Source organism: Excalfactoria chinensis, chromosome 5, assembly GCF_039878825.1.
Source record: "Excalfactoria chinensis isolate bCotChi1 chromosome 5, bCotChi1.hap2, whole genome shotgun sequence".
Taxonomy (NCBI): Eukaryota; Metazoa; Chordata; class Aves; order Galliformes; family Phasianidae; genus Excalfactoria; species Excalfactoria chinensis.
Window position 1 is genome coordinate 4325650 of NC_092829.1, and position 18812 is coordinate 4344461.

The 18812-nt window shown below is 38.7% G+C and overlaps 1 protein-coding gene across 3 annotated transcripts in view; it reads left to right on the forward strand.

Annotated features, from left to right (window-relative positions):
- Window positions 1–18812, forward strand: part of KIAA0586 (KIAA0586 ortholog) — a 69824-nt gene that overhangs the window by 6359 nt on the left and 44653 nt on the right. For all 3 annotated transcript variants that reach the window (XM_072337510.1, XM_072337512.1, XM_072337511.1), the window contains exons 9-18: window positions 540–684; window positions 1722–1763; window positions 2722–2948; window positions 3837–3909; window positions 4239–4496; window positions 4930–5104; window positions 11248–11436; window positions 12317–12504; window positions 13424–13531; window positions 14677–14757. In XM_072337510.1, the coding sequence (XP_072193611.1) occupies window positions 540–684; window positions 1722–1763; window positions 2722–2948; window positions 3837–3909; window positions 4239–4496; window positions 4930–5104; window positions 11248–11436; window positions 12317–12504; window positions 13424–13531; window positions 14677–14757 (1486 nt within the window). The remainder of the gene's footprint in view (window positions 1–539; window positions 685–1721; window positions 1764–2721; window positions 2949–3836; window positions 3910–4238; window positions 4497–4929; window positions 5105–11247; window positions 11437–12316; window positions 12505–13423; window positions 13532–14676; window positions 14758–18812) is intronic.

The window sequence follows — 18812 nt, forward strand, 5'->3', positions numbered from 1 at the left end:
AGAATTCCAGGTTGTCTACTTATGGGAGCTATATGAGAACACTTGGTTAGGAGGGATCAGCATCAGTTTCTAAGCTTTGGATTAAGCTAAGTTTCTAGGCAATGCAGTCTGAAACGTGTTCACCCTCGGGCAATAATTTGACGTAGTTTCACTAATACATGAGAAACGGCTGCAGAAAGAGTCTTATTTATGAAAATATGAACTGCTTTAGACTGAAGGGTTTTTAAAGTTAAAATGCTGCTCTGCTAGATCATCATATAGTATCATAGTATCGTGTGAGTTGGAAGGGACCTTAGAGATCTGAATTTTAAATGTAGTTTCACTGTTGCAAATACAAGGATGCGACTCAAAGTGCTGAGTGATAAACAGAGAAATCTCAGTAAGCTGTCTATAACCTTAGGTGAAAAAGCAAATTCTATTCTGCATAAAGGCTTGATATTCCTGCATTTTAAATCCACGCTCAGTGTGGAAGTCAGTGACTTCTTTTGGGCCACACAAATAGCTGTGAAACTTATAATAGAGGGTATTTCTCCCATCAGGCCTACTGCTTTGCAAACAGACTCATGCCCTGCTTATGAAAACTCCTCCCAAAATTGCAATTCTGTTGAGAAAACGGTGAAAAAAGCAGATGATTTACTCCAAGTTCTTGGCCAGTTGAGAAAAGAGATGCACGACGTGCTACAGGTAAAGTTCTTATTGCCAAAATGACTGGAGTTTCAGGAAGAGGGTTAAAAAGTGCTGAGAACTTACATGTCTTATCAGTAAAAACATTTCCCTTGCTTCTACCTTTGTAAGAACATTGATAGTTTACAATGATGTGAAATATGGAAGGGTTTTTTTGGTGTGTGTGTGTGGAAGGAATTTGACTAGACTGTTGAGGCTCTTACTGCACTTCTACTGTAGGTAAAACATAATAAATAAGAATGTTTTCTTCATTTATTTAATCACTTGTTTTAAGGTATTACGATATTTTGGGGGCTTGTTTTCTGCTGGCTCTGTCCCTGTGATATTAGAGCTATAGAGCTCTAACAGAGCTTGTGAAACATTTCCTCTTGGGAAAGAATAGTGTTCTACTTAAGTACATTCAGCTTCAGGGGTGTCTTAAGATATTTCCTTTCCTGTAAGTAACGTTTCGTAGATTTTTGTACCATATTAGTGGATTGCACATTTAAGTTTTCTTATTAGTAAGAGAACAGATGCGATGTACTGCATTTACAGTACAAACATTAGCATATTACTCTTGCTAAAAGCAGATATTGAGTAATGTATCCTACCTAGCACAGGCAAAATGGAATGAGATGGAGAGAAGGAATAATGGGTAAGGAGTTGACATAAATGGTCTCGGCTACCTTCCTTCTTAAAGAAAAAGAAAACTCAGTAATTAGCCTAAGATGGTTAATTCAGCAGATGTGGAGTTAACTGGGTACTTCACTGAAGGCTTTTTATCATTGCTTGAGAACTTTGTAAAGTGAGAGAATAAGTGCTTGGGCTGAATGACCACCAGATCACCTCAAACATCCAAAAGCTCTGAAGAGACTGAGGCAAGTGGAGATGGAACAGAAGGTGGTGCTCTAACCTAAAAGCAGTACACAGTGAGGTTTAACAGTTCACAAAGAACTGTTCGTGTCTATTTAAATTCATCACATATCCACTCCAGACTTTACCTTGACAGATTTCTGTCTTTAGATAAGTTTCAACAGCTTTTCTTCCCTATTTTTTAGGAAGCAAATTCATGGAAATCAGACATGAATGATCTCATTAAGGTATACTTTGAAATGTGCTTATTTATTACTTTTAAATAGTGAAGTACTGAAATGTTTTGAATTCCTTTGCAATGAGGTAACACTATGGTAACTACTGCATATCTGTTTGCCTGGGAAATAATTTGTTTTTATGCATAGATTACGTTATTCAAAGTAAAATGGAACTTGTTCATTGGCTTGTCTTATTCAGCCTTAAAGGAGTAAGACAGAACAAATCCTTCTCAGACAAGTGTGGTGTGAAATGTTGGTATAATTAACATTCCATGTTCTGGGTGATTGGCAGGTCCATATCATTTTAAGGTTGAACATGAATCATAGCATTGCTCAGGTTGTAAAAGATCTTAAAGATCATTGAGTCCAACCACAACCTAACCATCCTACCAGAACTAACAACCCGCTGCTAAATTGTGTCTCTGAGCACCACATCAAAATGGTTTTTAAACACATCCAGGGATGGTGACTCAACTACCTCCCTGGGAGCCTATTCCAGTGTTTAATAACCCTTTCTGTAAAGAAGTGTTTCCTGACATCCAACCTAAATTCACTGTGGTGCAACTTGAGGCCATTTCCCCTCGTCCTGTCACCAGTGAGAAGAGACCAACCCCACTCTCACTGTAAGCACCTTTCAGATACTGGAAGAGAGCGATGATGTCTCCCCTCAGCCTCCTCTTCTGAAAAGTAAAAAATCATCGAAAGGAAGAGAATTCTGGTGGTGCTGAGGTGTCGTGGTTTGTTGTTGTAGTTCAAACTTAAGTATATCCCCTGGTGCTTCTTGGGGCATATATATTTAGAGGGTTTTGGGTTTTGCTACATGTTTAAGTGTTCTTCAATACTGTTACACGGATACACAAGGGTTTACATGCAAATCTATACAAGTGTAATCTCTTTACACACTTAGAGTGTAGAAAAGTGCATTATAATCTCTGGTTAAAACCCAGTGCTTTTGTTTCAACTGTAGTCAAAACCAGCTACCACTGCATCTGGTCCTCCTGAACATAATCAACTCATCAAACCATCCGTCCTTCAAAATGTTAAAGCACCAGAATCTATCCTGAGTGATGCAAAGAGGGTTTTGAGAGAAGTTCAAAGCAGGAAAAAAGTTCTTGAAGAAAACCTGGAAGCCATTCTTCGTGCAAAAGGTGGAGATGCCATGTCTGCTTTCATAAACGCCCTGACTACAAACAGGTTAGGCCCTATTCCTTTGCGTGACTATGTGCTCACTTTTTGTCTCTTAAACCTCACAGTTGTTTTTCTTAATCCTGTGCATTGAAGAGCTACTGCCAGTTCCTTGATTATTATTAGAAATCATCATTCTCTTGAACTTATGATATGAATTGAGGTTTTTTCTTTAGACAAGTACCTGTTACTTGTCAAATCTATACAGTCTATTCTCCAGAACTCTGGGCTGTCAACTGGAGGAAGTGCTCTGCTGTCAGTAGCATGGTGCATTGAGCTTTTTGTAGACAAATGTGCATAGAAATACTCTACAGCAGTGTCACCATTCAGATCTGAAGAGACTTTGTTATGTTAGAGAATTGCATGTTGTACAGCACATCTTTTGCTTTTTGAATTTTTGCTTGGTTAACCAGTTGCATTAAATGTACCGACTTCAATCACAATTATTGTTTTCCTACTGAAATATTCTTGTGTTTTCTTGAGATTGGTAATTCTTTTCATGTAAAGGTTTTTCAGACATGATGGATGCTATAACTGTATTGTAGAGGAAGCGATAAGCTTTGTCATCAGCTCCTTATGTTTTGATTTGGAATATTTGTAGACCCATTTCTTCACCTTTTGATGGAAAATACAAAAGGGCATACGACTGCCACTTAGAGATGTTTGCAATCCCATTAGTACATATCAGCAGGACGGCTTTTGCAGGTGGATTTATGTAAGAGCATATTTAGCTTTGTGGAACCCAATTCAAGTGTCCTCAGTGTTTTCTGGAGGCCATAGATGTGCATGATCTGTGTTCTGGGTTTCTGTTTCCATAGAGTTCCACAGAAAAGGTCCCTGCTTTCCCAGGAATGAATAAGTGCCATTTCAGACCTAAAACAGTTCCTTCTTTTTCAGAGATGCATTGGAGAAGATTCGTATCAGAAAGGCTGTGGATGAGCGGATTAAGGCCATTAGTGCAGAAATTCAGGTATGGCTGGAAGAAAAAATGAGTTCAGTTTTCTTGCATTGTGTCTTTTCCAGCTCACATTGTTCTTTCATGTTGATAGTTAAGTGTGATTCACCCCCAACCTGACAACGTGAGAAACCTGCTTTACTATTAGTAGCTTATGGTTTCCTATAGAAAAATATTTACACCTATTCTGAAACTTTCATTGCTTAATGAAAATCACTTGGTCACAGTTGCAGGCTAACATAAAAAGCACAGACCATTTCTTAGAACTTCAAAGTTATCCACAGACTCTTCTGATAGTAAAAGGAGATTTTATCTTCAAGGCTATGTTTGTGTTTCATCTTTAGGCAGAAATGGCAAGAAATGATTTGGAACAAGTGAAACATGATCAAAAGGTCCCATGGATCAAGAGAGCTCAGAATGTCAAGGCTATGAAGAACAGTAAAGAAATAAAGGCAAAAACTCAGAAAATCCAAGGATGCTCAACAAAGAAGCCTTTATCTGCAGCTAAGGCACAGAATCACGCACAAGATAACATAAGCAAACCGGGCTTTAGAACTTATTTTTATTCCGAAAGTTTGCAGAGGAATAAAAAGGGGACAGATGTGAGTTCATAAGTATTTGGTTTCTTTGTGGTAGTGCTGTGCAATCTATGATCTAGATTGTGGGATTTGTGGGGAAAAAATGTATATGAGACTAAGAATTACACATGAAAATGATTGCTCTGGGCTGTGGACTTTTCTTGTGAGAGTTGTATTTATTTCTGTGTGCTGTAGAAGCCTAAGTCTAAGCTTGTATAGGAATGTAGAATTCATTGTCAAGCTATGAGTTTGACTTCCCCTGCACCTAAAGTTTTGTCTATCTGATTGTAAGCATCTCTTATATATATTCTATGTGCAGAAGTTTTCACGTGTGCATGCAGCGTATAATGCTTTTTGCAAAACTTTTTATTTCCCCCCTAGAATTCTGTAATTCTGTTGTGTTCAAGTGTTTGTATATGAAAAGCTTTAAACCTTATGTTTTTCCTTCTGGTGATAGGAGCCTGTGAGTGGACGTGCAGCGGTACAAAATGAAGAGTATCTAAGTCAAGTTTACGGGAAACCAATTTACCAGGGCCATCGTAGCACTCTCAAAAAAGCACCTTATCTGAGATTCAACTCTCCCTCTCCTAAATCTAAACTTCAAAGACCCAGAGTGATAGAGTGTGTTAGAGGTAAGTAATTCCTGGGTGTGAACAGTCTGTTCTTCACCAGTTTTCTTAGTAGGAATCCCTTCTATTTCTCGTCTTCCTCTGCTCATCCATTTAGGGCTGAATCAACTGCAGGAGTGTTGAAAGATTCTTCTTTCAAAACTAAAAAAAAACACCATCAGGTTTTCCAATTTCTTTTTTATTTCTGAACCTAAGAAACATAGTAGTATATACTACTTGGTGCTCAAGGTTTGAAGTTCAAATGTGGAATTGCTGGAAGTAATTGCATAAGCACCTGTAAGCTGAGCGTGTTGAAAGGTTAACCCAGGTTCTGGTGAAGGTTACTTGTGTCAGGTTTAGCCAGCTGCATTGTTTAGTAGGTTGATTCATTTCAACTCTACTGAGATCTGAAAAACTAAGGAAGCCTGATATTTCTTTTCCTACCTCTGATATGTGAGTTGAAAAATGGAAATTGCCAGAAGATGATGATATCTAGTAACTTGAAAGGACTGGAAGACATGTTAATCATTGGTTCAGTTCCATAAGTGCAGGTAACTCTTTTGTTACTAAAGTTTAAATGCAGAGTATAATGGGTTTTTTGTTACCAATTAGTTAAGGTTATTTACTTGATAAAAGTTATTAATTAACAGATAATAAATTCTATTCATGAGTTTTGTAGGAAATAAGTTAAGACCAGTAGTTCCTAATTTTTAAACTAATAGTGAAAGAAGTGAAACTAAAGCTGGCACAGGTAAGTGTATATAGACTTTATCTCAATTTATTAGACAGGAATGGGTGCTGTAGTAAAATTCATCCCTTCACTGAATATCATACTAATGAATATAGCTTTCATTAAGGAACTTATAAGGTACAAAAACAAATCTTAATTAAATTGGATTATTTTCTCTGGCTCGAAGTAAATTAAATGTGTAACACAATTCTAAATCAGTCTGTTCTGTCAGTGAAAGTAGTTATTGAAAATACTGTCTAAAGGATGAGTAAAGAAAAAGAAGGAGAAAAGAAAACACAGCAGTGTGAAATAAGCACTGTGTGTGTGTGTGTGTGGCACTGCCATGATGCTTATGAAAGCAAGTCAAGATTAAAGAATACACTTGTAAATATGGAACTTACACTAGAAAACAAGTGATGTTGAAAGGCACAGTCTTTATCTTGTTTCTGTGTTAAAACCCAGTATGATCAGAATAGAGCAACTCAGTGTTTGCCTAAGTAAATGTGCTGGAAACCATAGGATTGTATTTGAAGTGGATTTGCAGAGGAACACATCTCCTATTCTGAGCTGTACCGGGGACTTTTGCTCTAGGTTTTCTCACAACCAATATATCCTTGGAAAGTTCTCACTATTTTGGTGAGTCTTTCACACGTTGTGAATTGTTTGTGCTTTGGGAGCTTCTGTTTTAATAGGATCTGTTTTGTTTCATGTTTACCTTTTCAAAACTCGCTGATTCATAATGTGGAAATGAAGATTGATCTGTAATAGGTCGGTCAGAACAACTAATACATAGGGCTAAGGGCAGTTCTAGAGGTCAAGAATACTATTACTCTTAATAATCATAGAATCACAGAATGGCCTGGGATGAGAAGGACCACAATGTTCATCCAGTTCCAACCCCCTGCTGTGTGCAGGGTCACCAACCAGCAGCCCAGGTTGTCCAGAGCCACATCCAGCCTGGCCTTGAATGCCTGCAGGGATGGGGCATCCACAGCCTCCTTGGGCAACCTGTTCCAGTGCGTCACCACCCTCTGGGTGAAAAACTTCCTCCTCAGATCCAACCTAAACCTCTCCATCTTAATTTAAACCCATTCCTCTTTGTCCTATCATTGTCCACCTCATAAACAGTCATACTTCTCCTGTTTATACGCCCCCTTCAAATATTGGAAGGCCACAATGAGGTCTCCCTGTAGCCTTCTCTTCTCCAATAACTAGAGAAGCTTGTTATGAAGGATACGTTTTAATCAAAGAAACTCCCTAAGTCGTTGCACTGTTATTTTCATTATGATTGCAGATTTCTGGGCACTGCTCTCCATATCTGCACAGGAAAGAGTGTATTAAAGCTACTGTTTTCCTTTATTAAAGTCGTTTTATAAATTTTGAAGAGGTAAAATAAAAACAGCAAGAACTGGAAAATCTAAGCAAAGAAAGCAACAGTGAAAAGGGAAGGGGGGAAAAGAAAGCAACAAGGGCTCTTTGTCTCACTGCAGCAGAGGGCAAGCACGTTGATTGATTAAAGATAATGATCAAGGAAAAGAATGTGTTTGAATTAAAGAGGCAGTGAAAGTGATAGTAGGCGCAATCAAGATAATAGGGTGAGCATCAGTGGGAGAAGAGTGCAGTATTTATTGGCTGCCTTCCCTCTTCACTTCTTGGGCTCGTGCTCATGCAGTAACCGTGCAGTTGATGCAGTCTTAACTGTCACATTGAAGAACTGTGTTCTTATAACTGTCAAAATAATCTATTCTGTATGAGATACGGGGGTTACTGTGATGAAGGCAGACACTTAATGAAACCATGGTTTTAGGCCATAAAAATAGACGGTATTAAACACTGTTTATGTCTTTGAAGATCAGCACTACTATGCTTTTGGAAATTATGACTTGCATCTGAGGTTGTACAGAACAGTACAAGAATTGGGTGTTAAGCATAGACGTGTCTTTATGTCATTATGGCACTTGCCTTATGACTGCCCTCAAACCCAGTCATGATCCGCAAAGAATCAGTCTTGATGCTAGAAAGCATTTCCAGTTCTCAAACCCACCATGAAAATGTGGTGTCCTGGTAAAGGACAAAAACACTCCTGAAAACTTAATTCCAGGTGTTGAAAACCCGATTAAAACTATTGTCTTGTTGCTTGTAGGTTTGATCTGACTAAATATATATTTATTTAGTTTTTTAGTTTACTTAGTTTTTCCGCTTTTGAATAAAATATGTGTTAGTTAGCAATTAGTGTAGCTATGATGCAGTTGCCTCTAACATTTGAGAACAGATGCTTCTTTAAATATGTTTTAATTAGCAGTTCTGCTTTTGCTGAGCCCCCAATTAGCTTGTTGTCTAGATTTATAGGATTCTTCTCTTTTGGGGAAGGTTACAAGCTTTCCAGGGAAGCAGATTTTATTATTTCAGAGACAAGACCTTGTAAATCGTAATATAGAATGGCCTGGGTTGAGAAGGACCACAATGCTCATCCAGTCCCAACCCCCTGCTGTGTGCAGGGTCACCAACCAGCAGCCCAGGCTGCCCAGAGCCACATCCAGCCTGGCCTTGAATGCCTGCAGGGATGGGGCATCCACAGCCTCCTTGGGCAACCTGTTCCAGTGCGTCACCACCCTCTGGGTGAAAAACTTCCCCCTAAAAAAGGGGGAAGAGGTAAACAGGTGGGAAAAGTACGTGGTGCCTGTGTCCTTCCATTCACCTCCCCCATAGATTTAACTTTGCTTAGAAGCAGTTCACTGGATATTTTGATGCTAACAGTTTTCTCCCACTACCATGTTTAATGTGGTGAAATGTAAAGGTAAAAATTGCATGAAGTTGTGATAAGCTTGTCCTGTGCTTTGCCTTGTTTTGTGTTGGGGTGAATGGCAAATGAAAAAGAAAACTGTGTACTGGATCCATGCTGATTATAGTCTTCTAGAACTCTAGAGTGTGACAAATACAGTTTAAAAGCTACTTGCTTGAAAACAGAATGAGCTCTGGATAGCCTTTACCCAAATGCATTCTCTTTCAAGTTACTAAGTCTGTAGTTTTCTGCTTTTGCATGAAGGTTACATTTTGTTTACATCATGACAGCAATTAAAAGAAGACACCCTTGTATTCTTGTCTAAGGGAGGAAGGGAAGGTGGATTTTCTTTTCTTAATGTGTCACTTACTTAAGCATTCCTATGAAGGTTTAACCTGTTCTCTGATTTTTGTAGGTTAGGCTGAGGTCAGCCTTTGTTTTGATACTGGCATGACGTGTCTTTCACTCTTCCATAACAGTTGCTCAAGTTGCTTAATTAGCGTGCGTTCTTACATCTTGCCAATGAAATGGGAAAGCAATCATCCTGTGTCCTGCATGACTCTGGTGATGCCAAAATTATTAGATGTTTTTGTGGGCTGCTGCTCTGAAAGATGCAGTTATAGCAGGAAAGTATAACCAATAGAATTAGAAACAGATTCCTGCTCCTCTACAGTAGGAGTGTGAATAAAATGAAACAAAGTTGACTCAACAGTTAGAGGTATGCGATTCTTAAAAGAAAAACAAATCCAGCATGTATTAGACATGGTTTGCTCTTTCCTGTCGTGCAGCTTCTTTTCCAAATGTCAGTGTAGTACTTTTGGCTGGATGTGGCTCTGGGCAGCCTGGTCTGCTGGTTGGCGACCCTGCACATAACAGGGGGTTGGAACTGGATGAGCTTTGGGGTCCTTTTCAACCCATAGGATTCCAAGATTCAGTTGCACCCCCAGATTCCCTTACTGGCTTTGATGTTCCAGCTGATAAGGGCTTTAATATTATTGCTAACAGTTGGCCTTGAGTTTGATTGGCTGAAAAATGGAGACTTATCCAATGACTTTTTTTTTTGGTAGAGCAGTCCACCGAGCTTGTTTTAAATTAACGATAGAATAAGGATGTTTATTTAAGACTGAAACGGCCGTCTGGAGAGTCTCCTTTCAGTCATTTTATAGCTTTCTCAACCATTTTCTTTGCAAATAAACTGTAGTGACTAATGCTTGGTTTCTTCTGGGAAACTGGGGGAAAAAATCCAACTATTCACACTTTTATGAGCAGGAGGGCATTTCTCTAAAAGAAAAAGTTGTTTTCTTGCATAATTTGAACTAATAAATATATGTAAAACGCCAGGTTTTTAAAACAAAGTATAATTAAACGTCCAGTTTCTACCCAGGGAAAATAAACTTTTCAGGGAAAAATGAAAAGTTGAAAGCAATTAAAGCGAGGTGCTGTGTGTACACAGTACTTAATCATTCTTGCTGTGAGAACCTTGTTTTTACAAGTTGGCAGCATTACAGACTTGTTGCCAATTTCTGCTTTTACTCAAAAGTTCAAGGCCAGGGGAGGCTGTTAGGTTGTGTAGTATGACCTCTTCTAAATCACAAGCCACTGAACTGTAGCTATTTACGTTACTGAGTCCTGTAATTTGTCTTTGAGTAAAGAACAATATTTCTGGCTAATCTTGTGCTTTGAAGAAAGGCATGTGCTCATCGTTTAAAGACATGAGAAATTCTGCCCTTAGTTCCTTCTTCCTGTCGTTAGGTACCTTGTGGTTCAAGAGTAGACAAGGCGCTTTAGATTTTGTATCTGATCTATAAATGAGCATTTGGCTCCAGTTTACAGCTACGTCAGTTTCCAAGTGATTCCCCTAATCAAATTAAAATAATCTTTTAATATTCAACTTATTTCAGTCTTTATGGAAGTGCAGAATTAGAGCCAATTGTTACGTTATCATATATGGAAGTCTTGTCTTGCTCTGCCTTACTGCCGTGTTGTTGAGACATCTGGGGACTATGCTTATCCACTTGACCACAGTGCTGCATTGTGATTTCTCACTGCTTTGCTTATCCAACATGACAATAAATCCTTTCTCAGAGATGCTTCTTTCTGATCTGTGTTTTCTAATGGAAGAGTTATGACCTGCTATTTTTGTTTTTAGGCTTGCAACCCACCATTTGTCAGTACTAAAATGCCACTTTGTAAATGGGTTGGCTTATTTTTGTGTCTGCATTGTTAAAAGGCACATTATAAAACTTAGGGATAATAAAGATTGATAATCACTGACTCCCATTATTCAACTAATTAGGAAGCTTTTAAATATAAATAGAGCTGGAAAGAGTGTTTGATGCCATGTGCTAATGGGCCTTTTCTATGTGAAGCGTGATGACTGTAAACAAGGAGGTCTAAGATTAAATTTCATGCACATATTCATGTAATGTTGATTTAGATGTTCAAAAGTTTATAATTTCTCCCTTGCTGTCAATACTGAGACATCTAACTCGGCACTCTTACAACTCTGCCCTTCCAGTATCCCAACCCCATTCTGTTCATCCTACAGCAAAAAAATGTAACCGTTTCGGTTCCAAGGCTTGATTTAGTAGTGTGTGATGTTACTGAGTTTGTTCGTGCATTGAAGGTGTGCAACTTAAACTGCTCTTGTTTCAGGTACCAAGGTAAAGTCAGCAGGAACACAGACTTCTTGTCATGCACAGAAAGCGGTAATCAGCTCAAAGAAACAGCATCCTTTGTATGCACTTGCTCAAGAAAACCAGTATTTTTTTAGTCCAAACAGAGATGTGTCTGCTGACTGCGGTCCCCTTGAAGGTCACCTAATTCCTATGGCTATTCCACTAGGTAGGAATGAATAACATCTAGAGGGGATGTAGGTTGGTACCTGCTGCTCTGTGGAAATGCAGCTTCAGTCTTGTCAAGTCGGTGATTTGCTGTGGTCTGTGAGATTTTCAGCTGCCTTTCTTGTGAGAGATGTTTGTTGGAAAACAGGTTTAAAATGTTCCGGTTCTCCTCATCTTTCATGCTGGGTATTTGGCTGAGAAATTATCTGTATAGCTGGAGATGCCTTCTTTAGTGTGCTTTCCATTTCCATTCCATTCCATTTGGCTTTGTTTGGTATCTGTGTAAGTAGGAACTGAATGACCAGTTCCTTTGGCCTTGGATTCAACACTTACAGTGACTTCAGTCCAGCAATTTCAGCAGGATTGTGCTTAACACATGATTCATTTTCATGGTTTCAGTGTTCCTGGGCTTTCCGTAGAACCTCTACATAGACCTTATTTTGGGAAGAGATAGCATTTAAAGATGATAATTAAGTAACAAAATAAGAGGGTCTCATATCAAAATTTAAGGGTTGCTATATGAAGTGTGGTAGTATTTTGAATATGGTTAAAAGGATGTCAAGGGAAAGGAGCACGGCATATAGTTTTTGTGTGGCAAAGACAATGTAGTTATGCTCGTTTTAGGCAGTAGGTGTCACCCTAGTCAAGGAAACTGAACCATCTCCAAGAAATGGCTGTGGTAAATGTACAGATTTTTGCTGGGAAATATTACTTGGTGAAGCTCAGTGCTTTAGTCAGTGGTATTAAAATAGAATAAAGTCTTGGTAACTGTAATTGATCTGTTTCATGTAAAACACAGACACCCAGAATTCAATCTGTTAATTTACTGCCTCGTTTTGATGGTTGATATTTACCTGTGATTGTCTTAAAACTTTCTTTAGGTCAGACCCAAATTAATGACAGCTCAGTGCAGCCTGCAGGAGTAGTTATGTGTAAACCGCACCCTGTTACAGTCACAACCTCTATTCCCCAAGTGCCACCAAAGCCTCCAATTGAAGTAAAGAAGCCAAACGTAGCTGTAATAGAGATGAGATCAGAGAAAAAGGATCCCCCTCAGCTGTCTGTGCAGGTATGTGTCGAGGGTGATGACTTGTTTATGTTAATGAATAAATGCTAACTAATGGTCTCATCCATTAGTAACTTACTTTGACATCAGTAGCTGTTTTTCTGCAAACATTATGAACGTTTAGAATGGAGGGGCCAAGAAAGCATCACAACTTAAATTATTTAAGCCAAACAGAACAACTACTCTTTCTGTAGGTCAGCTAAGTAAGGTGTTTCTAAGATAGTCCCATGTCACAGTGGTTCACTTTCTTTTTCTCTTTGTGAGACTTTCAAGCCAGAAGAAACATGGGATAAAACAAGTATTAATGTAGGTGTCAGTCTTGAGATGAATGGTTTGGTCTTTTAGATTTCTCTCTCAAGCGTGATATTCAACCCAAGAATTTCACTCCTTATTAATCAACCACTGGAGTCCTTGTCTAGCCTTCTCTTATTTTCATACGTGTCTGTTGTCAAGGAAGTTAATGTTTCTAACTTGTTCAGTGTCTTGGATTCAAATTGTTGAGAATATACACACTCCTACATACACCTTTCAAATATAAATGATTCATAGAACTTGAAGTTAAATACAGGTTGAGTTTGTACTTTGTTCCCTTCCATATCGCTACCCACATGCCATTTACCTTACCAGATATATGACAACATGAAGCCAATAATCAGCCTTGCACGGTGGCTTGTAGGCCAGCTGAAATGGATTGCATGTCAAACACTTGTGTGTTACATAAATAGTTATGGGTCTGTTCACCTTTCATCGCATGTGAGACAAAGTCCAGGGAATTTGAGAACAGGAGAAATCAAGTAGCATGAGAGGAAAAAGGGTAACATTTCATGACTGAGTAGGGATAGGAAGATAGAATATAAACAGTTCAACAACAGTAGCTGAGCTAACACACAGATTTTCAGGCTGGTTATTTCTTCTATCCTAGGTGTTACCAAATGTTGATATTGACAGTATTTCAAGTGACAGTGTGAGTGTAAACCATGTTTCTCCAGAACCCAAACCTGCACTTAGTCCTGCTGATGCTGTAATACAGGTACTGATTGGTCTAAATGCATGTGAATTTAATTCTCTTTTTAAAGAGAAATCAAGTCAGTTTTGTTAAATTACTGCCATGTTATCTCATTATTTTGTTTTATTAGAGAAATTAGGCAGTTCCAGGAGAAATGGCATAGAAACTTTGAAGAATTTACTACAAGGGATTCATTTAAGAGTATGAAAAATGACATCAAGACACTTATTTAATCACCACCGTGAAAAATTATGCTGTGTTAAGAGCTGTAATCCCTTATATTGGCCCATGAAATGCCTGCCCTGCACTGGCTTCTGTGGGGGATGTTCTTCATTCCCCTTTCTGTTCCTTGGCCATATTATAGACATGAGTGTCATGCACGTGTAGCCTGCTCATTGGTAGCCTGCTGTGTGATGGCACAAGATATAGCTAGGCTGTGGAGCTGGTCCCCTCTGTTCTCTTTCCACATACCTGTTAGAAGTGTTTTTTTTAATATAACCTAAGCAGGTTTTGTACAAATAAAAGTTTACTGCTGCATATTACAAGATAAGGTTGTAAAGCAGCACACACGTTTTCAGGGTGGCATGTTGTTTTTTCCAGTGTATTTCTGTAATGTGTGTTATGCAGTTTGCACAGTGAACTGAACAAGGCACAGAGATGCAGTGATTATTTTTGTTTGGTTATTGTACCTTCTGTATCTGCTGTGTTTCAGCTGCTATTCTGGCTTAGGTCAATCAATTGATAAGACAGAGACCAGTGACTAAAATAACAACCATTATTTGTAACTAATGTCTCTAATAACTGTGTAGAAATTGCCCATTAGTAGATTCCTTAAGGTACTTTTAGACTACTTTTTTTCCTCAATAGTTTGTCTTACTGACATATTTTTTTTAATAGGAGTTACAGGTATTGCCCTGGAACTGTTGTTTCATTAAGGGCAAGTTTTAATTGTTGGTATACGATGAGGAGTTTTAATAAGCTCTTTTTGTATTAAGCAGAGAAATTCCCCTTCACTTTCTAGGACAGGTAAATCACTTGTCAACAGCCCAAATCCAAGACAAGAGTGATGATGTGACTGCATCCTTGGCATGAAGTTTTTCTGCTAATGCATTTTCTTCTTTACCTCCAATGTGAGCTATCTAATAATTACCATCTGCCTTTACAAATAGGCTCCAGAAGATATACAAAGCGAGGAAGAAGACGTGAAGTTTCCAGGAACTAATTTCATTGATGTTACTGATGTTGTACAGGTAATTATATTGCAGAAATGTCATTTCCTTAATGTTTTGTATTTGATTTCTATTATTCTGTCACAATGGAAAATGAAATATAGAAAACTTGTTTATTGTATGAGCAACTTTAAAAAGAGCACGCTGTGAGTTATACTGAACTGTTCACAGTATTAAAGCAGTATTCCAAATCAGACTGTATTAGTAAAGAGCCTTTGGAAAATTACCTTAAAAAGTAAGAATAGGTTTTTTTTTGGATACATTAGAATTCAGAAGAAATAAAAGTAGTTCTCGTAGCACTTAGACTTTAGTTTTAAGCTCTAAATATAATGCATATACGAGACTCTTGTTTATGAGGTCCTAAAATGCTTTGGTTATTTCAGTCAGAAATTATTTAACTTAAATAAGACAATGTACTACTTACCCAATGGAACCCACTAAGAGGTGACTAGATGTGCTGGATGTTGTCTTGTTAGTGTAGCTAAGACTGTTGTTTCTTTAGTATAATGGCATGGGTTTATTGGAGATGCTCTTTTACAGTGTATTCTCTTTAGGTAGCAGTTACTTTGCTGATTTTGTTTGTTAGAGTAGGGGCTGCCAAACACCCCCAATCCAACTTTGGTGAACCAGGCCCATTTCACCTCTCCAGATGAAGAGCACAAGCAGAAACTCAATGGTAACTGGGAAAGGAGGCTGCTTCTGAAGGAAGCAAGATGCTTCTATCTGGATGCTGTGTAGGATCTTGCCTTTGTGGCAATGGCAGCTTCTACCTCCTGCTGCATTTAAGAATCAGTAAATGTTAGAAGCTTTTATTTGCTAATATTCTCCTGAAATGCTTTTTCCTCAAAAATCTCCCCCAACTGTTTTGTGTGGGGTTCTTTTATGGTTGTTGTTACACTTTAATTATTTATTCATCTTTAAAGGTGTGATTCACCTAATAAAGATGGGGAAATTGTTTATTTATTCCTTGGTTCCCAAACTATTTTATGTAGGGGAAATTCCTCCCTGGAGGAATTAAATCTGTTTGGATAAACTTTATTCTATTTGCACACAAAAAAAGGTTTCTCTTATTAAAAAAAAATAAATAAATAAGAAAACTATTGAAGAAAGCAGTTTATGAACTAACAAAAGAAGTCCCACAACACAGCATTTTTGACACGAGTAACAGTTATTTGTTTGTTCTCATTTTTCTTCTGCATTGCTTTTATCGTTGATATTTTTTGGCAATGAAATATGTTATAACCACAATACCAAAATAAATGTTCCAAGTGAAACAACGTGTGTTTTGGCCTATGAGCATGCAGACAACGCTCTTAAAAATGTGCAAGACAAACAAAATGTAGAAGCATCAAATCATCGTCTGGAGTGGCAGCAATACTGAACGCATCAAAAGAAAGATGCTTTTATCACAGTAACTTCGCTTCAAATGGATGAAAGAATGTACATAAAATGCTAGGCAGGAAAATAACTTCGTGTTGCCTGCCCCCCACACCCTCCTTTTTTTATGGAAACTTAATTCTATTAAGCCAAAGAAGGTAAATATTTTTGTGAAATAGCTGCTTTTTCCACCCTCCCCCCCCCACCCTTTATCCCCTAATGGATGTTGCACAAAAGCTTCAGGATCTTGGCTCTGAGCTTTCCCTTTCTCAAGATTTGCTTTACCTTTTCAGCCAGAATGTGCACATTCAGGAGCTGCTTAGGAGCTGAACTGCTGCCTATTAGGGGTTGGCAAGCTTGGTAGTCTGAGTGAAGCAAAGCTGCCCCAGCTGCCTGTTCCCAGGTCCAACCAGCAGGGAGGCCGAGCTTGTATTGCCTATTGGTGCAGGCTCAAATAGAGGGTGTGTAAGTGGCTGCACATATCAGGACTGAGCATCAGTGGGCTGTTCTTGTTCCACTCCCTGACAGCTGAGAGTTGAGATCTAGAATGTATGTGTATTTGTTTGTATGTACAGACAGGTTCTGTATGCATACATATGTATATGTAAGGATCCCTTTGTTATCTGTCCTTAGACACTGATGTCTGACATCTGGTCCTCTGGGAGCTGGGCTTGTGGTCCCAAACCATTTGTCCTACTCTGTGGCTGTTTTTGGCTTGTTGCTTCATGCACTGATATGCTTATGTGCACTTGCTCCAGCTGCTGGCACCAAGAACACTCAGGCCCTGCTGGGCTGCTACTACTTCAGCCTCCTTTCAAGCACATGTGATGGAAAGCCCTTTTCTCAGAAAAATAATCAGAAATGGAATTGGGTGTATTGGGAGAGGACAGAGAGCACTGATCAAGCAGGGGGCAAGGCCAGACAGCAATACTGAGTAGCTGCTTATTTACATGCAACTAGTCCTTCCCTTTTATCCCCTTGTCCTTTTCTACTTACACCTCCTTAAATGACCTTGATCATTCCCTTTCCAAATTGTTGGTTTCTCCTAGTAAACATTTCACACCACCCTAAAATACTCCGCTCCCTGCATCCCTTAATTCTTTTCCCTGCTCCCCCAGAATATCTCTACTGAATCTTAAGAAAGGTGTTGTCAATGGTCTGTCCATCAGCTCATCTTGCTGTGTTTCATTCTGAGATGCTGGGGCTGATCTCCTGAAATAACCCTGGTCAGGATGCTTGAAGACAAATGCATCATGTCCCAGCTTTCAACATGCAAACTGCCACAGGCAGAGGTGGTGGATGCATATTGTTCTCCGATTGTAACATTGCTGTCTATGTCTAAAGACCTAAAGTTGGGTCCTCTTGTTTCATAGCAAGAAAATTCACTTATAGACTCCATCAGAGAAGGTTGTTATGGCTTTGACTTACGCACTTCTTTATTTTTGAATCAATGGCTTTATAAAATACGTGAGTTCATCAGACTGGCTGACAGATGAGATTTTGTAACACCACCTCTTTCATGCGCCCAGTCTTAATCTGGACTGAGAAACTTGCTCAGTTAACACAAGCCCCAAATGGACTTTCATATTTATTGAATCTTGTCTCCGACTCCTGAGCAGCCACATCCAGTAATGCCTTTAACAAGTTTACAAGGCTCTGAGATCAGGCAGACTTCTTGCTCTTTGTAAGCCTGCATAAACTGCAAGGTGTAAACAGTTTTCTCTTCCATTTTGAATACTGCCCTGAAATGTATAATATGCAGAAAGGAGAGTAAATGCATTTGCCCCAGCTCTGTTTTTCAGCAGGTGCTTTCAGAGACAGTGTGACTGTGATTCTTTTACACATAGAAATCTTCAGGCTGGACTTCACAGGTGACACCTGCAGCACAGTCTGACCTTGTGAGAACTGTAGAAGAGAATATGCGTTACCTGACCATTTAAAGAAATGTGAATGCATTCGGGAAGATGAGCTTGACGCTTTGTCAGAAAGGGCTACAATTAATATTCCAACCCTACCTGAAGGATTTTCTAATTGATGCCATATTTTGATTGGGTGTTATAATAAATATTTATAACAGTTTCCAGGAAGCTGAAGTGCAGACAGGAGTGCAGGTTATTCAGGATCAGTCCATGTAGTGATACGTCTGCAAGTTCAATCTGTATGACTAGACACTGAATAGTCTCTTTTTCTTATTTAATTTCAGGAGAGAAAAGATACTGCTCCAAAATGAATGTAATTGTCTTTGGGATTTGTGCACATAATTTAGAGATGCAGGAGAGCTGTGAAAGCTTGTCAGAAGTTACTAATTGTATGCAGGATTTATTTGCCCGTACTTGGTTTATTTAATCCAGATGTTTGCATCTTGCATACTTTCAGTAAAAGATTATATTAAATAGGCAACATCAAAGAAAACGTATGGAGTAATGCAGTCAGAAGAAAATGCAGAATGACATGCTGGGTAAAGACATCTTTATGTTTGCTGTCAGAATGAATTATGGTTATGAATGCCTCAGTCCTAACAGAATGCACTTCTTATCAGCATGGAACTCATCCGGTGCCATTCCGAGTTTAACTTTACCATCTTATTTCTGAATGAATGCAGAAAAATGCGGGATCTTTCTTTTGTGATTCCCCAAATACATGTATTCTTTTTTGCCTGCTTTGTAGGGTACAGCTTTTCTTTGGAAAACCTCACTTCC